The sequence below is a fragment of the Tenrec ecaudatus genome, chromosome 13 (assembly GCF_050624435.1).
Source record: "Tenrec ecaudatus isolate mTenEca1 chromosome 13, mTenEca1.hap1, whole genome shotgun sequence".
In the NCBI taxonomy this organism is placed as follows: Eukaryota; Metazoa; Chordata; class Mammalia; order Afrosoricida; family Tenrecidae; genus Tenrec; species Tenrec ecaudatus.
In genome coordinates, this window is record NC_134542.1 from 61,038,370 (window position 1) to 61,058,985 (window position 20,616).

The following is a 20,616-nucleotide window of genomic DNA, read 5'->3' on the forward strand; positions in this document are numbered from 1 at the left end:
AAAGAACAAGCAAAATATGAGGGCATTGAATATGACTTTCTTATAATAAACGATATGAAGTACCAAGTTCAATAATAAACTTAAAAAGAAAACCATTAATCCTTAAACATATAAATTATCTTTTTTCTAAAGATCTGACATTAAAATATCACAGATGTTCACAAAACTAATTCACGAATCTGTAGCTTTCCATAATAAATTTGTAGTTCTATTTACCTTCAGATCCCATGATGAAGTGATGGATATCAGGGCCTGTTGACATACGAGGTCCTTGAGAGCTTTTCTGTATTACACCTCTAGGTGTTACCATTTTTATATGAACCACCTGTTTAATACAATACATGATGTAAGTTCTAGACATCTGCCAGTACATTCTGTGTAGGTGTGTCTATGATATTTATGGAAAACAGTTACTTTTAAAACACTGGATCAAGTGATAAATTGTAATGCCTTCAGAATTGTAATATTTTTAGTAATTCTTAAAGGTTAATTTGTATAAAGCTTTAAAACAACTATTCTAAAATACTAAATTTAGACATAGTCCCTATCATCCTAAGAATTTAAAGCCAATTTAACCCAAGGCTTCCCAGATGACATTAAAGGATCCAAGACATCAGCAATGATCATATTATAATAGGTTCAGTCTTTATTTAATGACACATATGGGAGCACTTTTATTCAAGTCAGGGGCTTGGGTAGCATAAGCAATTTTGGCTGCTAGCCTAAAGGTTGGCAGTTTGAACCCACCCAAGCGGCTCTGTGGAAGAAAGGTTTGGCTTCTTTAAAGATTACAACGAAGGAAAAAGAAAGCTATGGGACACATCTCCTTTGTAACACGTGAGGGACCCAAGAGGTGCGGACTGATTCAACAGCAGCTAATAACATTATTTATGTCAGGCGCTGCTCTCAATCATGAGATTCTGTCTACTCTACCCACTTAGTTAGAAACGCGTACAAAGGATGACCTATTAGTTAAGAGCAGATCAAAAGTGGGTTAGAGAGAGATACCCGGCTATTACTTCAAGAAATAGAAAAGATAGCTGTGCCGCATGCAAGGGAACTTCAAAAACTTTATGGAAAAATCCCACTATCCTTCAATTTCATTTTTCCCACAAACTTTCAGTAGCACCCACGTGTGTGTAAGATATATCTCACACAAGTGAGGCTATAAGCCCGTGGGGTCCACTCAAAATCAGTTTCTGAGGTCAGTATTAGAAACAAGACAACACATTTTTAGCATGGTTTTGTTTTCTGACAAATAAATAACTATTCGCTATTGAATGAAATGAAAGCATCAATAATCAATTCATAAAGAAAAAAGGTCAAAGAGTACTTTTTAAAAGATTATATTCAGTAATTAAATACAAAATTAAAAGAACCTCCCCTGCTCCCAAGGGAAACACCTCCAGTGAAATCAAGATTCTCGTACTCCTAGTGGATGCCAATGTTTACAAAATTTCTACAGAGCAAACAGGTCCCTAGGGGTTTAAAACTACATTAACTTTTTAATTCAACAATTCAAACTCAAGAATATATCCAAAGAAAATGATTGAAGATATAAGCCAGAGAAATTAGTAGTGGATGTTCTCTTTTGTTTTCAGTAAGCTTTTAATGAAAAACAATTTAAATATTTTCTAATGGAGGCCTATGTTAATAATGTCAAAACAAAAATTATATCCATAAAGCCATTAATAGAAATTGATTAGTTAATTAAATACATGATTTGCATATTGGAATAACATTTCAACTATCACCCACTGCCCAGTCATAGGAACCCTACAGGGCAGAGCAGAGCTGCTCTCTAGGGTTTTCAAGGCTGTAAATGTCTCACAAGAGGCAGAAAACCTCACGTTTCTAACAAAGACGGGGTCAGGGGTTTGAACTGCTGACACGGTAGATAGCAGCCTAACATGTAACCCACTCCTCCCACCAGGGCTCAGTAAGTTTCAACTGGGAGTAAAAAGTGTTCCAAAGATTAAAGAACTTCCAAAAAGTCTTAACTTCCAAAGAGTATGACTAGAGAGCTCCTGAGAAGCAAGCTGGCAAGACCTCATCATACAGTCTTTGGACATTGTCAGGAGGAACCAAACCCTAGACACCATAGTTGGTAAACTGGGAAGGGCAGCGAAGAAGAGGAAGGCCTTCAATGAGATGTATGAGCACAGTGGCTGCAACAATGGGCTCAGGTTTAGGAACAATTGTAAGGATGGCACAGGACTGAGAAAGCATTTCTTTCGTTGTGTGTAAGGTAGCTATGGGTCGGAACCAACTCAATGGCAGCTAACGACAACGACAAAGAGTCTTATATCCCATGTTACCTACACACTGCCATGGAAACAGGTCCTCACAGTGTTATTTCTGTACACAAATAGTTCCATGAAAGATATCAATGAAGTATTTACTGAGTAGGCTACTGTTAACACTTAAATGTAAGTTTAGGAAACCAGGAGAAAGACAAGATTTTCTACTCTCATCAAGAGTTACAGTCTCAGAAATCCACAGGGACAGTTAGTTCTACCCTGTCCTATAAGGGCTGGTAGTGGTCAGAACTGATTCGGTGACAGTGAGTTTAGTAAACCAGTTTCTCAAGGCTCAAAACTCAAGAAAACATCAGAGGGAAAAGGCGTGGATGGGCCACTCCAACTCCATGGATCTCAGGAAGCTGGATTCCGAAAGAAATACACTATGTTCCTCAATAATTATCAGAAAATAATTATACAGTCTTTCAAATCAATGGTACAAGCTTATGTGCATTTCCTTAGTAGTATGTCAATAAATATAAAGGGCAGATTAAACACAAAATGGTTTATTATTAAAAGTTAGATATAAAAAAATTTTAAAGCTATATACGTATGTTGATGAGTATGTCTATGAAAGGGTTTGAAAAACATGAACATGCTAAAAAGTTGTTATAAGTGCTCATATGTATTAAGTATATAAATTATAACTGAATCTTCTGTACTTCTGTAATGAGTACATATTTTTAATTGCTAAAGTACTTTATCATAACTGTATGATTTCAGAGAAGGATCTTTGGAAAGAAATTTAAAAACCAAAAGCTCTATCACATACATGATTTTGTTTGTTCCAAATTTTTAGGGTGATTTTATCACTATACGTGAATATACACCACTTTACCTCTATCGGTCTTATCTGTGCCCCCTCTACCACAGGAACGCATTGCAGTGAATTCTTGTGATAGTCGTGCGTTCCAGGGCCAGTAGCAGAGAGTTGAAGCAGAAATCCTGATGTATTTAGTAAAGGGATATTTACAAAATCAAGAAGTATTTGAGTTCTACTATAATTGGTATTCTTTAAAATGACCTTGAAAACATGTGTGGGCCAGAAATTAAAATTAATCCCATCTATTAGCTATAGAAAGCACTTAAAATTTCCAAATCCTCAGATCATTATATCAAATAATTGTGACTACACAACTATCTTTAGTTTGTTTCCAAACTAATTAAAGAAGGTATTGGTATCATTGTCTACTGTGCCTTAATTAAACACTAACTAACATTGACTGGAGAAATATTTCAACACTCAAAAAAAATTAAATTTATTTTCATGAGTCCTACTGCAGCTACATAGATAAAAATATCAACTCTAGTAAAACTTCCACAAAGCAATTCAAGATAAATTTAGACTGCTTCAGAGAAAATCATATATTGTAAAAGAAATTTAAGTCAAGAACAAAATATGCTAAGTAATTACTAATGTAAAACAGTCCATTAGGATGCGTGTTTATATCTTGTGGCTTTTAGCTCTCAAGCATGACTAAACTATATGCTTCAGCAGTGCTAAGTGAGGCTGTCTGTCCAATGCAGGCAGAACTCCAAACAAGATCTTCGTAAGCAATAGCACAAAAACCAAACCTCTCCTGACACAGAATGTAAACTATTTTAACCCCAAAAGGAAAAATGGAATTTTAATATCTTCAATTAAAATTATAAATAATATAAAAAGTATTCATAAAAGACACTTTAAGAGTCTCAAATTATTTGGTATTAACTATAAAACACAAATACATTTCATTAAAGATTTTATATTCCCATCAATACAGACAATAATGAAAATGTTGAGACTTTGTATTTGAAAAGCAAAGCTCAACCATTCTAGGTATAATGCTTTTATAATCATTTTAATAGCTTTGCAAATTAAAAGTTCTTTAAAATTATTATTAAAATACCAAGAACTATGAAGCAACAACCAATACACCAGGGACTTTTGATATGAGTTTTCATTTTATGTCGTTTGTACCTCAAATATCATTAGTTTTTAACAGAAGTAGTGCCTGGATGGTGCAAACAGATAATGTGCTCCACCATGAACCAAAACATGGAAGTTCAGCCCGTCCAGCTGGACCTCAGAAGAAAGGCCTGACCGGCTACTTCTGACTGGCTACATCTGAGTGTGCTTCTACTCTGACCCACAGAGGAGATCAGCATGAGTCAAAACTAACTTAAGGACAACGATTTTTTTCACAGAAGAGGATATGAAATTTAGAAAGATAAACAGTATGTTAAGATGTCGTATTTGGTAGCTGGAGCCGCCGCCGCCGGTGGGCCCCCACCCTGAGCCGCCGCCATGGGGATCCTGGAGAAGATCTCGGAGATCGAGCAGGAGCTCGCTCGAACTCAGAAGAACAAGGCCACTGAGTATCATCTGGGCCTGCTGAAAGCCAAACTCGCCAAGTATCGGGCGCAGCTCCTGGAACCTTCCAAGTCGGCCTCATCCAAAGGAGAGGGCTTCGATGTGATGAAGTCAGGCGACGCCCAGGTGGCGCTGATTGGATTTCCCTCTGTGGGTAAGTCCACCTTCCTGAGCTTAATGACCTCCATCGCCAGCGAAGCGGCGTCCTATGAATTCACCACCCTGACGTGCATCCCCGGAGTCATTGAATACAAAGGAGCCAGCATCCAGTTACTGGACCTGCCTGGAATCATCGAAGGAGCAGCACAGGGAAAGGCCGTGGCCGACAGGTGATTGCCGTGGCTCGAACCGCCGACGTCGTCATCATGATGTTAGATGCCACCAAAGGAGAGGTGCAGCGGTCACTGCTGGAGAAGGAGCTGGAGTCGGTGGGCATCGCCTCAACAAGCACAAGCCCAACATCTACTTCAAGCCCAAGAAAGGCGGCGGCATCTCCTTCAACTCGACCGTCACGCTGACTCTGCTCTGAGAAGCCGGTGCAGCTCATCCTGCACGAGTACAAGATCTTCAACACGGAAGTGCTTTTCCGGGAGGACTGCTCCCCAGACAAGTTCATCGATGTGATTGTGGGAAACCGCGTGTACATGCCCTGCTTGTATGTGTACAACAAAATTGACCAGATCTCCATGGAGGAAGTAGACCCCCTGGCCCGAAAACCCAACAGTGTGGTCATCAGCTGCGGGATGAAGCTGAATCTGGACTACTTGCTGGAGATGCTGTGGGAATACTTGGCCCTGACCTGCATCTACACCAAGAAAAGAGGGCAGAGACCTGACTTCACAGACGCCATCATCCTCCGGAAAGGGGCTTCCGTGGAACATGTGTGCCATCGGATCCACCGGTCGCTGGCCAGCCAGTTCAAATACGCCCTGGTGTGGGGCACCAGCACCAAGTACAGCCCGCAGCAGGTGGGGCTGTCCCACACCATGGAGCATAAGGACGTCATCCAAATCGTCAAGAAGTGAGGGCAGTGGTGTCCCCCCATCTCCCGAGGGAGGCCCACCCCTGAGACACCAGCGCCCAAACAAGAAAATACAAATAAACACATCCCAGGAGGAAAAAAAAAAGATGTCGTATTTTTTTAAAGTTGCAAATGGTACAAAAAATAGCTAATGGCTAACCAGGCTGCCCATATTTACCCTGTGTCAATACTTGTTCCCATAGAACTGGCACTAGGACCACCTAATACAGAACTGTGTGTACACGAAACATTACATGTCATTCTGTTACTCTGTAGAACATTTTCAATCAGGCTCTGCAATTTTACATAGAAAAAATTGTTTTCAAAACAGGAAATATTATATATTTAGGTAACAGGAGATCATCTAAATAATGACTATTACCTTGGTAGAGTTGAAAACTGAATGTCTGAGAAGCTTGTAAAATAAAATGTATACAACGTATAAATCAAATTCCATGAAATATCTACAAAGTTTACATAGTAAGCCTCTAAAGAGTTTATGTCAGTGATCTGCCCAAACCAAGCAAACCCACTACTATTCAGGCCAATTCCCAACTCATGGGAAACCTGCACAACAGAAAACCAGCATGAAAGCTTAAAGAAAAACTTGTGGAAAAATGGAACTGAGATAACGGATCCCTCCCCCAAAGCTTCCCGAAGCCCTTTGGGTTCAAACTGCCAACCTTTTGATTATGCCTAGAGCTCTAACAATGATGCCACCTGGTGTCCTTCAGTACCCTGCGGTGACAGCCCAATTAATGCCCACAGTTGTTTCTTTTAGCTGCATCTAGGGGCCCTGATGGGGCAGTGGTTAGGCTCTCAGCTGCTAGCTACCTGGTCAGTGTTTGGCACCTGCCAGCCATTGCTGGGAAGAAGGATGTAGCAGTCTGTTTCCCCAAAGATTTACAGCCAAGGAGACCCCAGAGGCAGTCCTACTCCACCTGTCTTAGGGTCTCTAAGTCAGAATCCACTCAACAACAAAGGAATTGCTTTGGGTGCATATTACTTAATGTTACTATAATTGAAGGGGGTAGATCTTTTCAGAGCCCTGCCGTACAATTCTTAATTTTCAAAGACATTTAACCATTTTAAAATAAGCTCTATGTACTAATCAATGATACAATACTTGGAATTTACCAGGTCTTCAATATTGCCATAGATGTTCTTCTTCATGCCTGAAGCCCGAGTAGATACCCATCCGCCCAAAGTGCTGAATTCCAGGGAGTCTGGTTCATGACCTGTACAATAACCACTTTCTTTAAGCTGAAAAACAAAAGCATTTTTCACTCAATGAGTCCACTTCACACAGCACTCAACACATCAACCTTCCCTCTTTCAAAGTGTCTCTATGTCACTGGTTTTTGGATTCATTTAAAACTGCATAGAAAAAAGAAATACTTTTATCATAATCATAAAAGAAAAAAATGAGATACTTTGGGGAGCTGATACCAAGGATGTAGAAAAAATATGTTTTGAGAATGATGATGGCAACAAATGCATAAATGTGCTTGACACAATGGATGTATGTATGGATTGTGATGAGTTGTATGAGCCCCAATAAAATGATTAAAAAAAAAAAGATTTTGCCTGATTTGGACCAAAAGACAATGTATCGGTTCCAGTGTTTCCATAGGCTCACTGGGCAAACTCATGTCTTATACCTTTTTGTTTTAAAGCCATCCACCCCTTCTACTTTTTCCCTCATAAAATTTAAATACTCATGGAGATCAGATTATGCTTCAATAACTGCCAGCTTCACCCAAACACTTTCAATAAATGAAGTACTTAATCTCTTGTCCTCCCTACCTTAATATAATATGCAGCAGGTCTGCAGAAAATGTGAGCAAATTGCCTGTACTTAATTCTCTCAAGGAGTCATGTGTTTTAATGTACAGCCATCTGGCTAGCTTTCCTGCATGTAATATGGTCATTTATTTGTGATTCAGATCATGCATTCCTGTACATTAAATAGTCACTTGTTTCTCATTTTTCTACATTAGCATGGCTTTGCCATCTGCACAGCACCTGAGGTTGAATGGATGCCCTTTCCTAAAACAACTCCAAAGCCAATCCATTGAAATCACTTTAAAGACTCAGCCATCTTGTGTCAAACACAGAGACACCACCATCTGCATGCCCACTCCCTACTGCACTCAAGCCCATCAATCTGTGTTGACCACTCTGACTGTTATCCAGCTAAGCAACTGCTTCTGGTTTTCAAATAAGCCAAGCAGAGATGTACCACATGCCAACCACGGCTGTGGCAGTGTATGTAGGCAAGTACGGCACGAAAGTTGCAACCCAAACTCTGAGAGCTCACCAGGGTTAACATAAACTTGAGTTTCCTACACCAGCAATGTAAGTCCGACACGGTATCTCATGTTGTTGCTGAGAAAACAAGATTTAAAGAGTTCTCGATTGCTACATAATAGAATTTGTTTCACTAAATATTATTCATGTACAGTTTTAGAACTAATCATCTAAATATACCAGAAAACACATGAAACTGAAGACTAGAAGGCTATTAATTTGTATCTTCTTTAGTTCCTATCCCCCAAATCTGTATTCATATTTACTTTAAAAAGAATACTGTTACTAATTTGTTCTAAATAACTGAGAAGAAAATACATTTATGGATTTGCTAAAATGTACTAGGCTTAATTAAGCAGTGAATTCCCATGCACTCTCATGATAAAACAAGCCTTCACAGTATCTACAGAGCAACAGAACATTATAAATATATATTTATATTATTTGTATCAGTAAACCCAAATATTAGGTTATAGTGTTCCAATGAGTCATGCAAACATCAGTCTTTACAACTCTGAGAGCAGAAATAGACAGTGCCTGATTAATAACCACTACAAACTCTTCTACAAAGCACCCCATCAGCCGCGGTTCTCAGCCTTCCTCGTGCTGCAGTCCCTTAAGACAGTTCCTCATGTGGTGCTGACCCCAACCATACAATTATCTTATGGCTGCTACTTTATAACTGTAATTTTGCCATTGTTATGAATTGCAATGTAAATATTGGTATCTGATATACAGAATGTATTTTCATTGTTACAAATTGAACATAATTAAAGCATAGTGATTAATCACAAAAGCAATATATTGTGAAATCCTTACTTCTAATTACAAATACCATATATACTCGTGTATAAGCTGAGGTTTACAGCACATTTTTATGCCATTTTTGTGGTGAAATTAGGTGCCTCGGCTGATATTTGGGTCAGATTATACTCGAGTATATACAGTAAATGAAATTTTGTCTTGAACAATGGTGTAGCATGGGTAACAGTCTTCACAGCGGGTCCTCGTATTTGAATGTATCTGAATGTTGGCAGACCTGCCTGGAAACAGAAAGAAGAGCGGGGTCTCGGTTCTTAAAACCATGGGAAATACGTGCTTTCCGATGGCCTTAGGCAACCCCTGTGAAAGAGTCATTTGACACCCCGGACCCCAAGGGGTCACAACCCACAGGTTGAGAACCGTTGGTCTAGACCAGGGGTCCTCAAACTTTTTAAACAGGGGGCCATTTCACTGTTTTTCAGACCCGTTGGAGGGCCAGACTACAGTTAAAAAAAAAAACTATGAACAAATTCCTATGCACACTGCACATACCTTATTTTGAAGTGAAAAAACAAACGGGGCAAAAACACCCGGCAGGCCAGATAAAGGTCCTTGGCGGGCTGCATGTGGCCCGCGGGCTGGAGTTTGAGGACGCCAGGTTTAGACAGAGTTCAGTTAAGAATTTGGGGATGTTAATATAAATTTGGGCATTTTCAATACATTGAAGTAATATTTAAAGTCGGTTGCTTTTAAGTAAAGCAGGCACAAGGTCAATAATGAGTTGAATGAGGCAAAGTTTTAGGTACTTAAATTATTAACTTATTTCATCCAACAAAAATCTGAAGTAGGCATTATCCTCATCTGGTAGATGACACTCAGGCAAAGAGTTTAATAACTTTAACCTGCCCAAGGCCATACAGGCATATTTGACTTTAACAGTTAAAAGCTAATGAGATCATTCCAAAAGGTTCATTCCAAAACAGAGAAGTAATGTTACAGTATCAGGGTTGCTACCGTTTGTTGTTGGTAGATATCACCTAGTCAATTCCAAGCCATAACAATCTAGGATGGCAATAAAACTGCCAATAGGGTTCACTTCTTGTGAAAACAGGGACAGTCTCTCATACCCACAGGGATAGTTCAACTCTGTCCTAAAGGGTCACTGTGAGTCAAATTGGCCTGCTGGCAGTGAGGATCAATTCCCTAGGCTACAACCTTTACGGAAGTAGATGGCCAGATCTTCCTTTTGCCTCAGAGCCACTGAGTGAGCTCGAACTGCCAACCTTTCAGTTAGCAGTCTCCATGCCATGGTGCTGCTTCTGAGCCCTGGTAGTGTAATGGTTGTGGATTGGGCTGCTAACCTGGGCAGCAGTTTGGAACCACCAGCTGCTCTTCAGGAGAAATATGAGGTTTCTGACTCCAGTAAAAACAGTTAACAGTCTTGGAAACCCACAGGGACAGTTCTGCTCGGTTCCTTTTGGGTTGCTAAGAGACTGGCACCCTAGTACTTAATTATTTGTGCCACTGGGGTTCTTTGATGATGGGAGGGCAGGAATGCATCATTTTAAACTTTCAAGAAGGAAAAACTATCTGTACCATCCTGTGCTGGTTACATCCATTCAGCTGAAGTGACTGAAGGGAACTGAAGTTTAATGAGGAAGAGCTTGAACTGGGATCAAAACAGCTCTAGAAGTTCTATTAAACTCCCCACTAGAGGCAAAAGAGAAAGTTCTACATTGGCATTTAGGGAAATGAACTAGTAGGTAAAATATCAGAAGTTCCTAGTCTACGAAAATGTCACTTAAATTTCAAGGAAATATGTTCCTTGAATTTTAATTCTAACCTTTCAAAAAAATGAAAACTTGGAAAGGTTAAAATACTACATCAGATGCTAAAATTGGAGACATGAAAGGCCATCCTGTGTTATAAAATAATTGCTGTGTTGATAATGCCGCGTTCAGGCATTATGGAAGATTGATGCAGGTTTTTCATGAACTATTCTGCCCGCTGAAGTTGATGACAAACTATAATAATTAATATATCTAATCATCTTGACTTTAAAACCCTGGCTTACTGAAAATCTTTAACACTTACTCAACAAATAGAGTCCATTCTATTCTAGTTCTTTGCATCTTACAGCAGTAAATTAAAAAGCAAAGGTAATAGTTTAATAATGTTTTCAAGGCATTTTATTAACAATTGAGCTTAAGTAGAACTTCAAGTAAATGGAAGCAGGTACTCCAATGAGGGGGAAAAAAGGTCTGATGTCAAGAAATATGGATGCAAACTATCTAAGAAAACAGTGCCTCTTTTCTCCTGTGATTTACAAGATTTTATTCTATGCTTGATGCATGGTTCAGGTGAAGTGAATGGGCCATAATTTTTTGTATTTTGATATCCAACTGCCTAGTAGTATTTGCTGACAGGCTCATCAGCCCTCTTATTTCATTATATTTGCACTTTTGTTGAAAATCAATTGATGAGGATTACATGTGTGCGTTTACTTCTGGGCACTCAAAACCACAGTTAGGATTACTAGAGCTTGATACTAGTTTTGAATTCAGGCATTTAGTACATCCTTCAATTTTGTTATCATTTAAATGGGATTCTTTGTTTCAGTTTTTAGCTACAACAATTCTTAAAACATTAAGCTTTTGAATCAACTTTTTATTTTCATATAATAGATTTTGATAGCATGTACACCGAATGTGTAAATTTGGGAAGAATGGGTATCATAACAATATTTAGTCCTCCAATCATATACGGTAATGTCAACATTTAGCATTTTTCTCTCTCTCGGTAAGAGCACCGGTGGCACAGTGGGTTCCGAATGGGGCTGCTAATGGAAAGGTCAGCAGTTCCAACTAACAAGAGAAAGATGGCGCATCCTGTCTGCATAACTGTTCAGTCTGGGGCATCTAGGAAGCGGCTCCACCACACCCCACCGGCCCCTCTGAGCCAGACTCCACTCGATGGCAAATGGGTTTTTACTTACATCCAAATACTTTGAAATTTTCAGTATGTAGGCATTACACGTTTTGGTTGCTCAATTTATTCTTAAATATTTTACTTTTTGAAGTTATGAAATGGAATTATTCTAATTCCAGTTCTTCATTATTCATTAGTATGACATAAAAGCAAGAGAGAGACGGGCTTTCTATTTCCGTCACGAGTTACAGTCTCGGAAACTCACAGGTGCACTTCTATACCCCTGTCAGTTGGCATCAACTCACAGGCAGCGAGCTAGGTCCTTCCATTTAGATATCTCTTGCTAAACTCATTTTTAAAAATAAATTACTTATAAAGTTTTCCTGAAATTATGTTGCCTCGTCAGTATATCTTTAAAATGTTTTTCTTTTTCTAGATTCTCCATTACAACACCAAATAGAAGTGGTGAGAGTAGATAACCTTACTTCGTTTCCAGTCTCCAAGACAAAGCATTCTAACCTCCACAATTACGCAGATTAGCTCTAAGTTACTGAATCTATTAATATGGCATTTTAATTAATTTTCAGATGTCAAACCAAACCTGTATTGCTATAACAAAGTATATCTGGTTAATGTATACAATCCTCTCTACAGTGTGCTAGATTCCATTTGCTAATAGTCTGTTAACAAGTTTTATACCTATGTTAATATGAAATATTGTTTTTTATAAATTTTTGTAAATACTTTGATTTTTGGTATCAGGGTACTCTGCCTACATAGATTAACTTGGGAAGTATGCCTTCCTCTCTTATTCTAAATAAGCTTGTGAAAATTTGTATTATTTCAACCATAACTATTTCATAGAATTTATGAATGAAGCCTTCAAGGCCTGAGCATTTTTAAAAATTAATTCCATTTCTACTTGATGTAGGTCTATCCAGGAGTTTGGTGTTTTAATCCATTTTGGTAACTTATGCCTTATATGTTGGTATTAATGTGGTACTAAATATTCGTCATGATCCTTTTAACTTCTGTTGGATGTAGGTAAAAACGTTTAACTGAGTTCAGTAATTAGTGCAGGGGCAGTGAATTATTTAATGTGGTTCTTCTAGCCAAAGTCTGTAACTCCCACCAAAGGGCCTCTCCCTGCATGGGTCTGGTAAGAAGGTGGGGAAAGATACTAACAGGATTCACCTGTGAGTTAACTGTGACCAGGATGTCGTGAAATGCTACCCTGCTGTGTACAGAATGAGCCCTCTGAGAAACAGGCGTGGGTAAACGTCTAAAAGGGGCTTTACAAAACTCTTATTAAAAGATCTATCTGTACCATTACTATATCCACCCACTCAATATAAAAACACCCCGAGAATGTGTTCTGCCATATAGTTATGATTTGCTTCAACCATACTAGGCTATTTGAGCACCCTGAGGGCTACCAGACCACACACCCACTGCACCCTCTACTGGGTTTCTGAGACTACGTCTTTTCTTGGAGAGGCCAAAACCACCTTCTCCCCTGAAGTGCAGCAGCTCCTTGTGAAGGTTCAGCACATGCCCCTTCCTCACCTGGATTGCTCTTCTCAACCTCTCACTCGTTTGTGGATTATAAGACTTTCCCCAGCTGTCTCCCCAAAGATATGCCAAACACCAGAGGCTGTTTGCCAGCACATGGTGGGAAGTCAGATGCTTAGAGATATCCTCCCTGAAGGCATTCAGCTTTCAGACTACTGTCTGGTCCCACCACATAGGCAGAGCTCACTCCCTGCTATTAAGGACAATGGATTACTTCTCCTGAAAGTTTAGGCTAAATCAAGTTTCCAGCTCAAGGGCAATCAGGATTAGGCCACCATCATGAATTGTCACATGTGTACTCCCAATCCTTCCCCTTCCTAGCTCTCCCTCCACATTACTGTAGTACCTACAGTGCAACCCCTTCCTGTGATGTATATCTTTACCTGTAATTAGGGGATGTGCATGCCTCCCAAAGATATATAAGCCTTGGTTAGCAATAAAGAGCTCTCTCCTCCTTGCTCTCCCCGTCCTTCCTCATCCCCCCTCTCCTGCCCTCTCTGTCCGTAAGGTGCAGACCTGGCTGTTGAGATCATGGCTGTCCAGGAGGTGAGCATGCTACCATGAAATGTGTCTGAGTCTGTTAGTTCACTCTCTCTTCTATTATCTATGACTTTACTGTAATCTTTACTTATTATTGCTGTACAATTGCACTTAACGACCCGCGCGATTAGTTGTGGGGGGCTGGCCTTCCCCCCACACTCTTTTGTTCTCATTCCCATTCATCTTAAGAGTCTTGTGATAAAATGTTACATCCTGCGATGCCTCCTTTGGCCACAGCTTTCCCTCCCTCTATTGGCTGGGCCTAGCTCCCTGCACTTAGCCCTCACAGAGTAATTCTCATTCTGAATCATAATTGTCCACTTACCTTGTTTTCCTAAAATAAACTACCTGAGGGTAGGGGTAATGAGTAATTCATTATTGTGTCATCTAGCTCAAAGTCTGCAGAACAGAATTGGAACAAATTTGTTCAGTGAATGACTATTTAATAGAAGGTACTTCATTCAGATGGGGCAACAGCGGTTGTAAAAACCTCAACCAAAAAGTAACAAACCCGTCTTTCCAGTTCTTGTCCAGTTATGCCAGCCTCTACATGAGCCGTCAGGTTCTTCTCATCAACCCAGAGGATTCGATTCTGGTGCAAAGAAAAAAGAAGTCAGATAGCTATGTAAGATTAACACATTTTTATTCTTCAAGAAATATAACTTTATAACTCAAGCAGCAAATGACAAGATATCATGTAGGGCTTCCCCTACCCACAAGGGAGAGCTCCACGTATCCTAACCAGACAACATAAGAACCCTGGTAAGAAAGGCAATATACTATGTGGAGACAGGTTGAAAACGTGGCTGCTTCTTCAGTCAGATATTAATTTGAATTAAATCCTGCCTCTTACCTTAAGCAAATCTCTTCACTGTTCAAGCTTAAGGCTTTCCCATTTGTAAAGTGGGGATAGGAATAATGTGTACCCAGAAAACAAAATGAGAGTCTACATGAAAAAAGCTTAGCACACACAGGACTGTAAGTACTATCTGCTTAGGTGTTAACATCGTTAGTGATCTTTCTACTTTAGCAGTATCAGATGACAGCCATAAGGCTAGAAAAGGTGATTACAAAGACATATCATACAAATGCTATCCCTAATTTATTTATGATCCAAAATAAACCCAGAGAAACTGGGTAAACAAACAAACAAAAACCACATACCTGCCTCATAAGCAAAATAAGAAAGTGAGTACCAACCAGCTCAATTTACCAAATGTATGACTGCTAATAAAAAAATGTAACATTCTTATTCTGATGAATGCTTACATGTACACACAGATCTTGAGTTACTTCTGCTTCTGTTGTACTGACCAATCAAACAACATAGAGAACCCGCTCCTGGATTTCAGGAGAGCTCTATTTGCAGTTTGCTATGGTTAATTTAACAATAGTAACTTATCAGTATAAGTAGAACTAATAATAAAAACAAAGTGACACACTAAATGCCATTTATACTCATATATAAGCCAAGTTTTTCAGCATATATGCAGTTTTTGTGGTAAAATTAGGTGCCACGGCTGATATTCAGGCCGGATTATACTCGAGTATGTATGGTAATACAGAAAGTCTCTAATTACAAATGGGAATATATACAAGTAACTCTGCGTTGTTTAATTCACAGAGCTCGGCCATACTACAATGCCAACCAAGTCAGATGTTATCCATTCCAACTCTTGTAGACTCCATGTGTGTCCAAGTAGAACTGAGGTCTGTAGGCTTTTCAGTGGCTACTTTTTCAGAAGTAGATTGCCAGGCCTTTTGTCCCGAACCCCGAAATCTCACTGCCAGCAAGTTGGTGTTAACCCACAGGTGTCCTGCAGACCAGAGCAGAGCAGGTCTCTGGGTTTCCCAGAGTGAGAGCCACTCACAGGTGTCCTGCAGGCCAGAGCAGAGCAGGTCTCTGGGTTTACCAAAGTGAGAGCCTTACTGGAGCAGACAGATTTATCTTTCTCCTCGGTGTGTTTGAACTGCTGGCTTTGCAGTTAGCAATGCTTTTGCTGTTGTTGTTTAGCAATGTTTAATTCTAAACCACCAAGGTGCTTCTAAATCGAATCAAACCTCCAACCTTTTGGCTAGGAACAGAACATGTTAATTTTTGTATCACCCAGGGATCCCCACAATACTATTAGTATAATCATTAAATGAGTATGTAAATGCATTTATTTTTTTGTTAGTTAAAATCACCTGTGATAGTTAATGTTGTTTATCCAACTTGATTACGCTATGATTCTCAGGGGATTGGCAGACACTATGCAAAATCACCATTCTGTGATCTGATACGAGCAAGCCAATCAGTTAAAAAGAAATTTCCTTTCAAGTTGAGACCTCCCTCCAGTAGAGAAATGAGGGTTCTGGAAAAGTTCTCTCCCTCTAGCTCCTGCATGTTTCTCATCTCACCTCCAGATCTTGGGACCGGAGTCAACAGAACCTTCAGCTTACCCTGACAGAAAGATGTGGAACTTGACAGCCCCTAAAACAGCATCAATCACTTCCTTGAAGGAAATCTCATTCCACACTCACTCCTTCATTATTGACATGGTCAGGTTCCAAATCCAGATTGTTCCGCTAAACTGGCATTATATAAGATCCAGGGCCACAGATTATATAAGATCTTCAGCACTGTGTCATCTGCCAACTCTGCCCCAAAAACCCCCTCTCCGCCTCTCAATTTGGAAGTACCTCTGGTACCTCTTGGGATCAAATAGAGCAGTGGGAGCCCCTTTCTCACCATGAAGCCCACAGGGTGAGGGTGTCAGGTTTTGCCCACCATCTCCCACTGCCCATGCTTGGAGGAACTGCTTGTCCTCCATTTTTCCCAGCATGCACAGCCCCTTCTCCTGTCCAAGGTGCCCAATCAGTGCTCACTCTGCCTTACTGCTATCACACGGGCCCTTTGTGGCTAGACTATGGTATTATGGACAAATGGGAGGTGTTCCATGACTGGTCAGTCACTGTTGCTCTTGTGGCTGACTCATCATCAAAGTACCCTGGTCAGGCTGCAGCTCTAAAGGGGCCCAGACCATCAGAGGCTCCACCTGAGAATTTTTTCAAAGGCGTTTCAAGGAGCGAGTCACTCAGGAAGTGAAGAGTAGCTGGTTTAGCGCCTTTAGAGAACTTAGATCAAGACCCCAACAATATGCTGCTACTCTGCGCAAAGGACACTTTCAAAGTAATTTCAAGGCAACGATGGGAAATTCAGGTTTTTCATCTTACAGCCACTATAGAATAGGAAGTGCTAAACCTGTAGAGTGAGAAGACAAAGAACATGTTAACCTGATGGCCCTTATATTGTATATATCTTCTCCCAACAGATTGGCTCGAGGCAGTTATGTATGTGAGCTAATTCTATACCTTGTACTTCAACCAGGTGTCTAAATATATTTGTGGTAGACAAAAGAAAATGAAGAGTGAGAAGAAAACCAATTTTATGAAAGGCTTAAAGGAAACTTTTATGAAACCTAAAGAAAATAAACAGACTACTCTATTCCATCTATTATATCCAGTACGTTCACCCCAGGTTCCTAATGAAAACAAGAACAAAACATTTGTATTACCATATACATTTCATTATAAAACTGGTAAAACTCTACTAATTTTCTATCCATCATACCAGAAAGGAGCCTTGGTAGCTCATCGGTTAGGCACCACGCTGTAACTGAAAGGTCGGTGATCGGTTATCCAACCCCAACCCCCATGGCTTTGTGAACAAAACACCTGCTTCTCTACATCACAGCCTAGAAAAATCGTGGGGCGGTTCTGCTGCCACACAGGGTAGCTGTGATTCAACCTATCAGAAGCACGCTGTGCACACTCCCACTCTGCACAGACACGGCTCAGTGATGAGTGCCACCTATCCCGAGCAGCTCCGACTGCTGAAGGCAGGCTCCTCAACTGCGGCCCGCGGGCCACACACGCCCACCGAGGACATTTATCCAGCCCGCCACGGGTTTTTGTCCCGTTTGTGTTTTAACTTCAAAATAAGATATGTGCAGTGTGCATACGAATTAGTTCGTAGTTTTTCTTTTTTTAAACTATAGTCTGGCCCTCCAATGGGTCTGAGGGGCAGATAACTGGTCCCCTGTTTAAAAAGTTTGAGGACCCCTGGTTTAAGGTGAACTGAATCCACTTTCTCTGTTAAATAAATGCTTTTTTAAAAGGGCATTTAAATTTTTATACTAGAATTTCAAGCACCTACTTAAGTGTCAAAATGGACACTATATCCTTTGAAAATAACAACTGAGATTGAGTCATAAAGATATTCCAAATAGAAAGTTATCTTCCAGTACATTATCACTTACCATTTGTGAAGTATCCAAAGAAATAATTGTTCTTGTCTCATCGGCAGGGCACATCAAGCCATTTGAAACACTTGTTCCTCCTGCAAAAAGAGGAAGTGACAACTCGTCTAAAGATTTTATTTTCCACCTATGCTCTCACAGGAAACTCCTAACAGAGAATATAGGTAGTTACACACACGAAGAAAGTGATACCTATTTCCACTTTGTAAAACATGATCCACAAATGCTAACACTCTAAAAACAAACTAAACTTTATTGTTTGCACTGTGCCAAAATGAAGAAATGCCATGAAGTGGAAAGCAAAAGAATGTGACACCATCCCAGAGTATGTCACACTCAGGTGGAGGCCCTAGCAATTTATGGAATTCCAAAACCACAGTTAGAAACGTTCTAAAAGCTAATGATTACTGTGGAGTTAGCGTAATAGAAAAATTTTTTCCATCCTATAAAGAGAATTAAAGAACCCAGGACCTCCTTTCTATCATAATCATGAGAGCCATTTATTATTTAAGAAATTGCTTTATGTTCACATAACAGATGACTTCAATATAATGTCTAGATTATACCATAAAACAAGTTTGCCTGCTTTGGGGTGAAAAACTGATGTTACTGCAAAAGAAACATAAGCATTTAAACAATTTATGGATGTTTTCTTAGTACTGGTTGTCAAAGGAAAAATGTATTTTAGACATCAATAAGGAACACTATATTCCCAGTTCCTAACCAGATCTCTATTACCCTGATCAGAATAATTCCTTAAATGATACTTCCATGCATTTTGGACAGAAAAAAATGTAGAAGTCACTTTGGTACAAGGTAAGAATTACAGAAGGTGTTGATTTACAGGACTCGACTGAATTTTATAATAAGGTGAAACGATAACCTATCTGTTCAGAACATATCTGCAATCAGGAATCACTTTTCCTTGTCAAGTTATTTGAAATCAGAAAAATATTCACAATAAAAGGAGCATTGTGGTGTACCACCTTCTCCCCCAAACCTGCCTCACCGCCAGCCCAAGAATGCAACAAGTAAAAACTAAGCTAAAGTTGAAGAAACCGGGGGTTTCGTGGAGCCTCATTCCATCGATGGCAATGCTGTCACTGGAGTGAATTTCTTTAGGCTTAAGCACAAAAAGGACAGCGCATGAGTCCACTGAGGTAAGCTTTAAAGGAAAATGAAAAGGGCACAGGGAAAAAGCTACTCTACACAAACATTCCTGGGGTGAGGACCAGGTAGGATGGCAGGAGCCAGACCTAATCCAGAGATACATATGGTAGCCAACTAAAAGGGGGGAGGGAGAAAACTTAAAAAGAAATGGGTAGCGGGGACACAGGGCACTAACGCACCCAAGGGGACCATATTGTTTATATCTCCACAGAGAAAGAGGGACCAGATATCAACCCAGTGCGCCAAGAAGTGAATGCAACATGCTGGCATGGAGTAGGGAACCAGTGGAGAGGTCTGAGAGGCCGGCCCCAATCCAAACTACGTGGACACCTGCCCCTCCCTACAGAAGAATTCACTTCAGAGGACAGCATTGAATCTACAGCTCCAGGAGAGGGACTTATCTGATCAGAACACACCGGAGCAAATGAAGGGGGCAAAAGAGAGAGTGGAGCACATCCTGGCCCACCAACCCTGGAGGATGATATTCCCGCTGAGAGCAGCCAATCCACAGAGAGGACCATATGGCTGGCCCCACTATGAGACACGACACCCCTCACTGACCCACAGCCCTACAGGGGACAACATGAGAGACAGTGTGGGAATTCCGCCGGATCTGATTCCACCACACCAAGGAAAAACACTAAGGGCATGGAACAGAACAGCAAGGGGAACAGAGCAACGAAGTCCCCAGGGAATACCAAAAATATACTTTGGGGCCAGGGCTTGGCACCCCAACAGACTCGACTGGAAAACATGCCTAAAGACCAACAAACAGTCCTTGAACTAACTACAAACTTTTTGTTCTTGTTTTTTTTTTTTTTTGTCATTGGCTTGTTGTTGTTTTGTTTTATTTTGTTGCTTGGTTTTACTCTGTCTAGTTTTTGTGTATGTTATTATCTCCACAGGCCTGTCTAAATAAGATAGGCTGGATGAACAATCTGAAGGAGAAAACAATGGGACCAACTGTTCCGGGGTGACATGGGAGAAGGGGAAGTGGGGGGAAAGGAAGTGGTGGTAACAAACCCAGGGCTAAGGGAAGGAGTGATCCAAATCGGTGACGAGGAGGAGATAGGAAGCCTGGTAGGGTGTGACCAAGGGTAACATAACCCAAATGAAGGCTAAGCATGATAGTCTGACAAGAGGAAAGTAAAAGGAAATAGAGGAAAAAGCTAGGAGGTAAAGGGCATTTATAGAGTTCTAAACACAGGCATGCCCATATGTAAACATATTTATATAGGAGGATATGGAAACAGATCTATGTGCAAACATTTATAGGTTTACTATTAAGGTAGCATATGGACAGTGGACCTCCACTCAAGTACTCCCTCAAAGCAAGCATACATGGTTCTATTAAACTGG

At 40.2% G+C, this 20,616-nt stretch overlaps 1 protein-coding gene and 1 pseudogene across 2 annotated transcripts in view; one reads left to right on the forward strand and one right to left on the reverse strand.

Annotated features, from left to right (window-relative positions):
* AGPS (alkylglycerone phosphate synthase) overlaps positions 1–20,616 on the reverse strand; it is a 129,165-nt gene that overhangs the window by 72,657 nt on the left and 35,892 nt on the right. For both annotated transcript variants that reach the window (XM_075528826.1, XM_075528827.1), the window contains exons 7-10: positions 18,088–18,167; positions 14,298–14,378; positions 6,812–6,937; positions 217–325 (exon numbers count right to left, since the gene is read on the reverse strand). In XM_075528826.1, coding sequence (XP_075384941.1) covers positions 217–325; positions 6,812–6,937; positions 14,298–14,378; positions 18,088–18,167 — 396 coding nt within the window. The remainder of the gene's footprint in view (positions 1–216; positions 326–6,811; positions 6,938–14,297; positions 14,379–18,087; positions 18,168–20,616) is intronic.
* LOC142423878 (developmentally-regulated GTP-binding protein 2 pseudogene) lies at positions 4,576–5,765 on the forward strand (annotated as a pseudogene).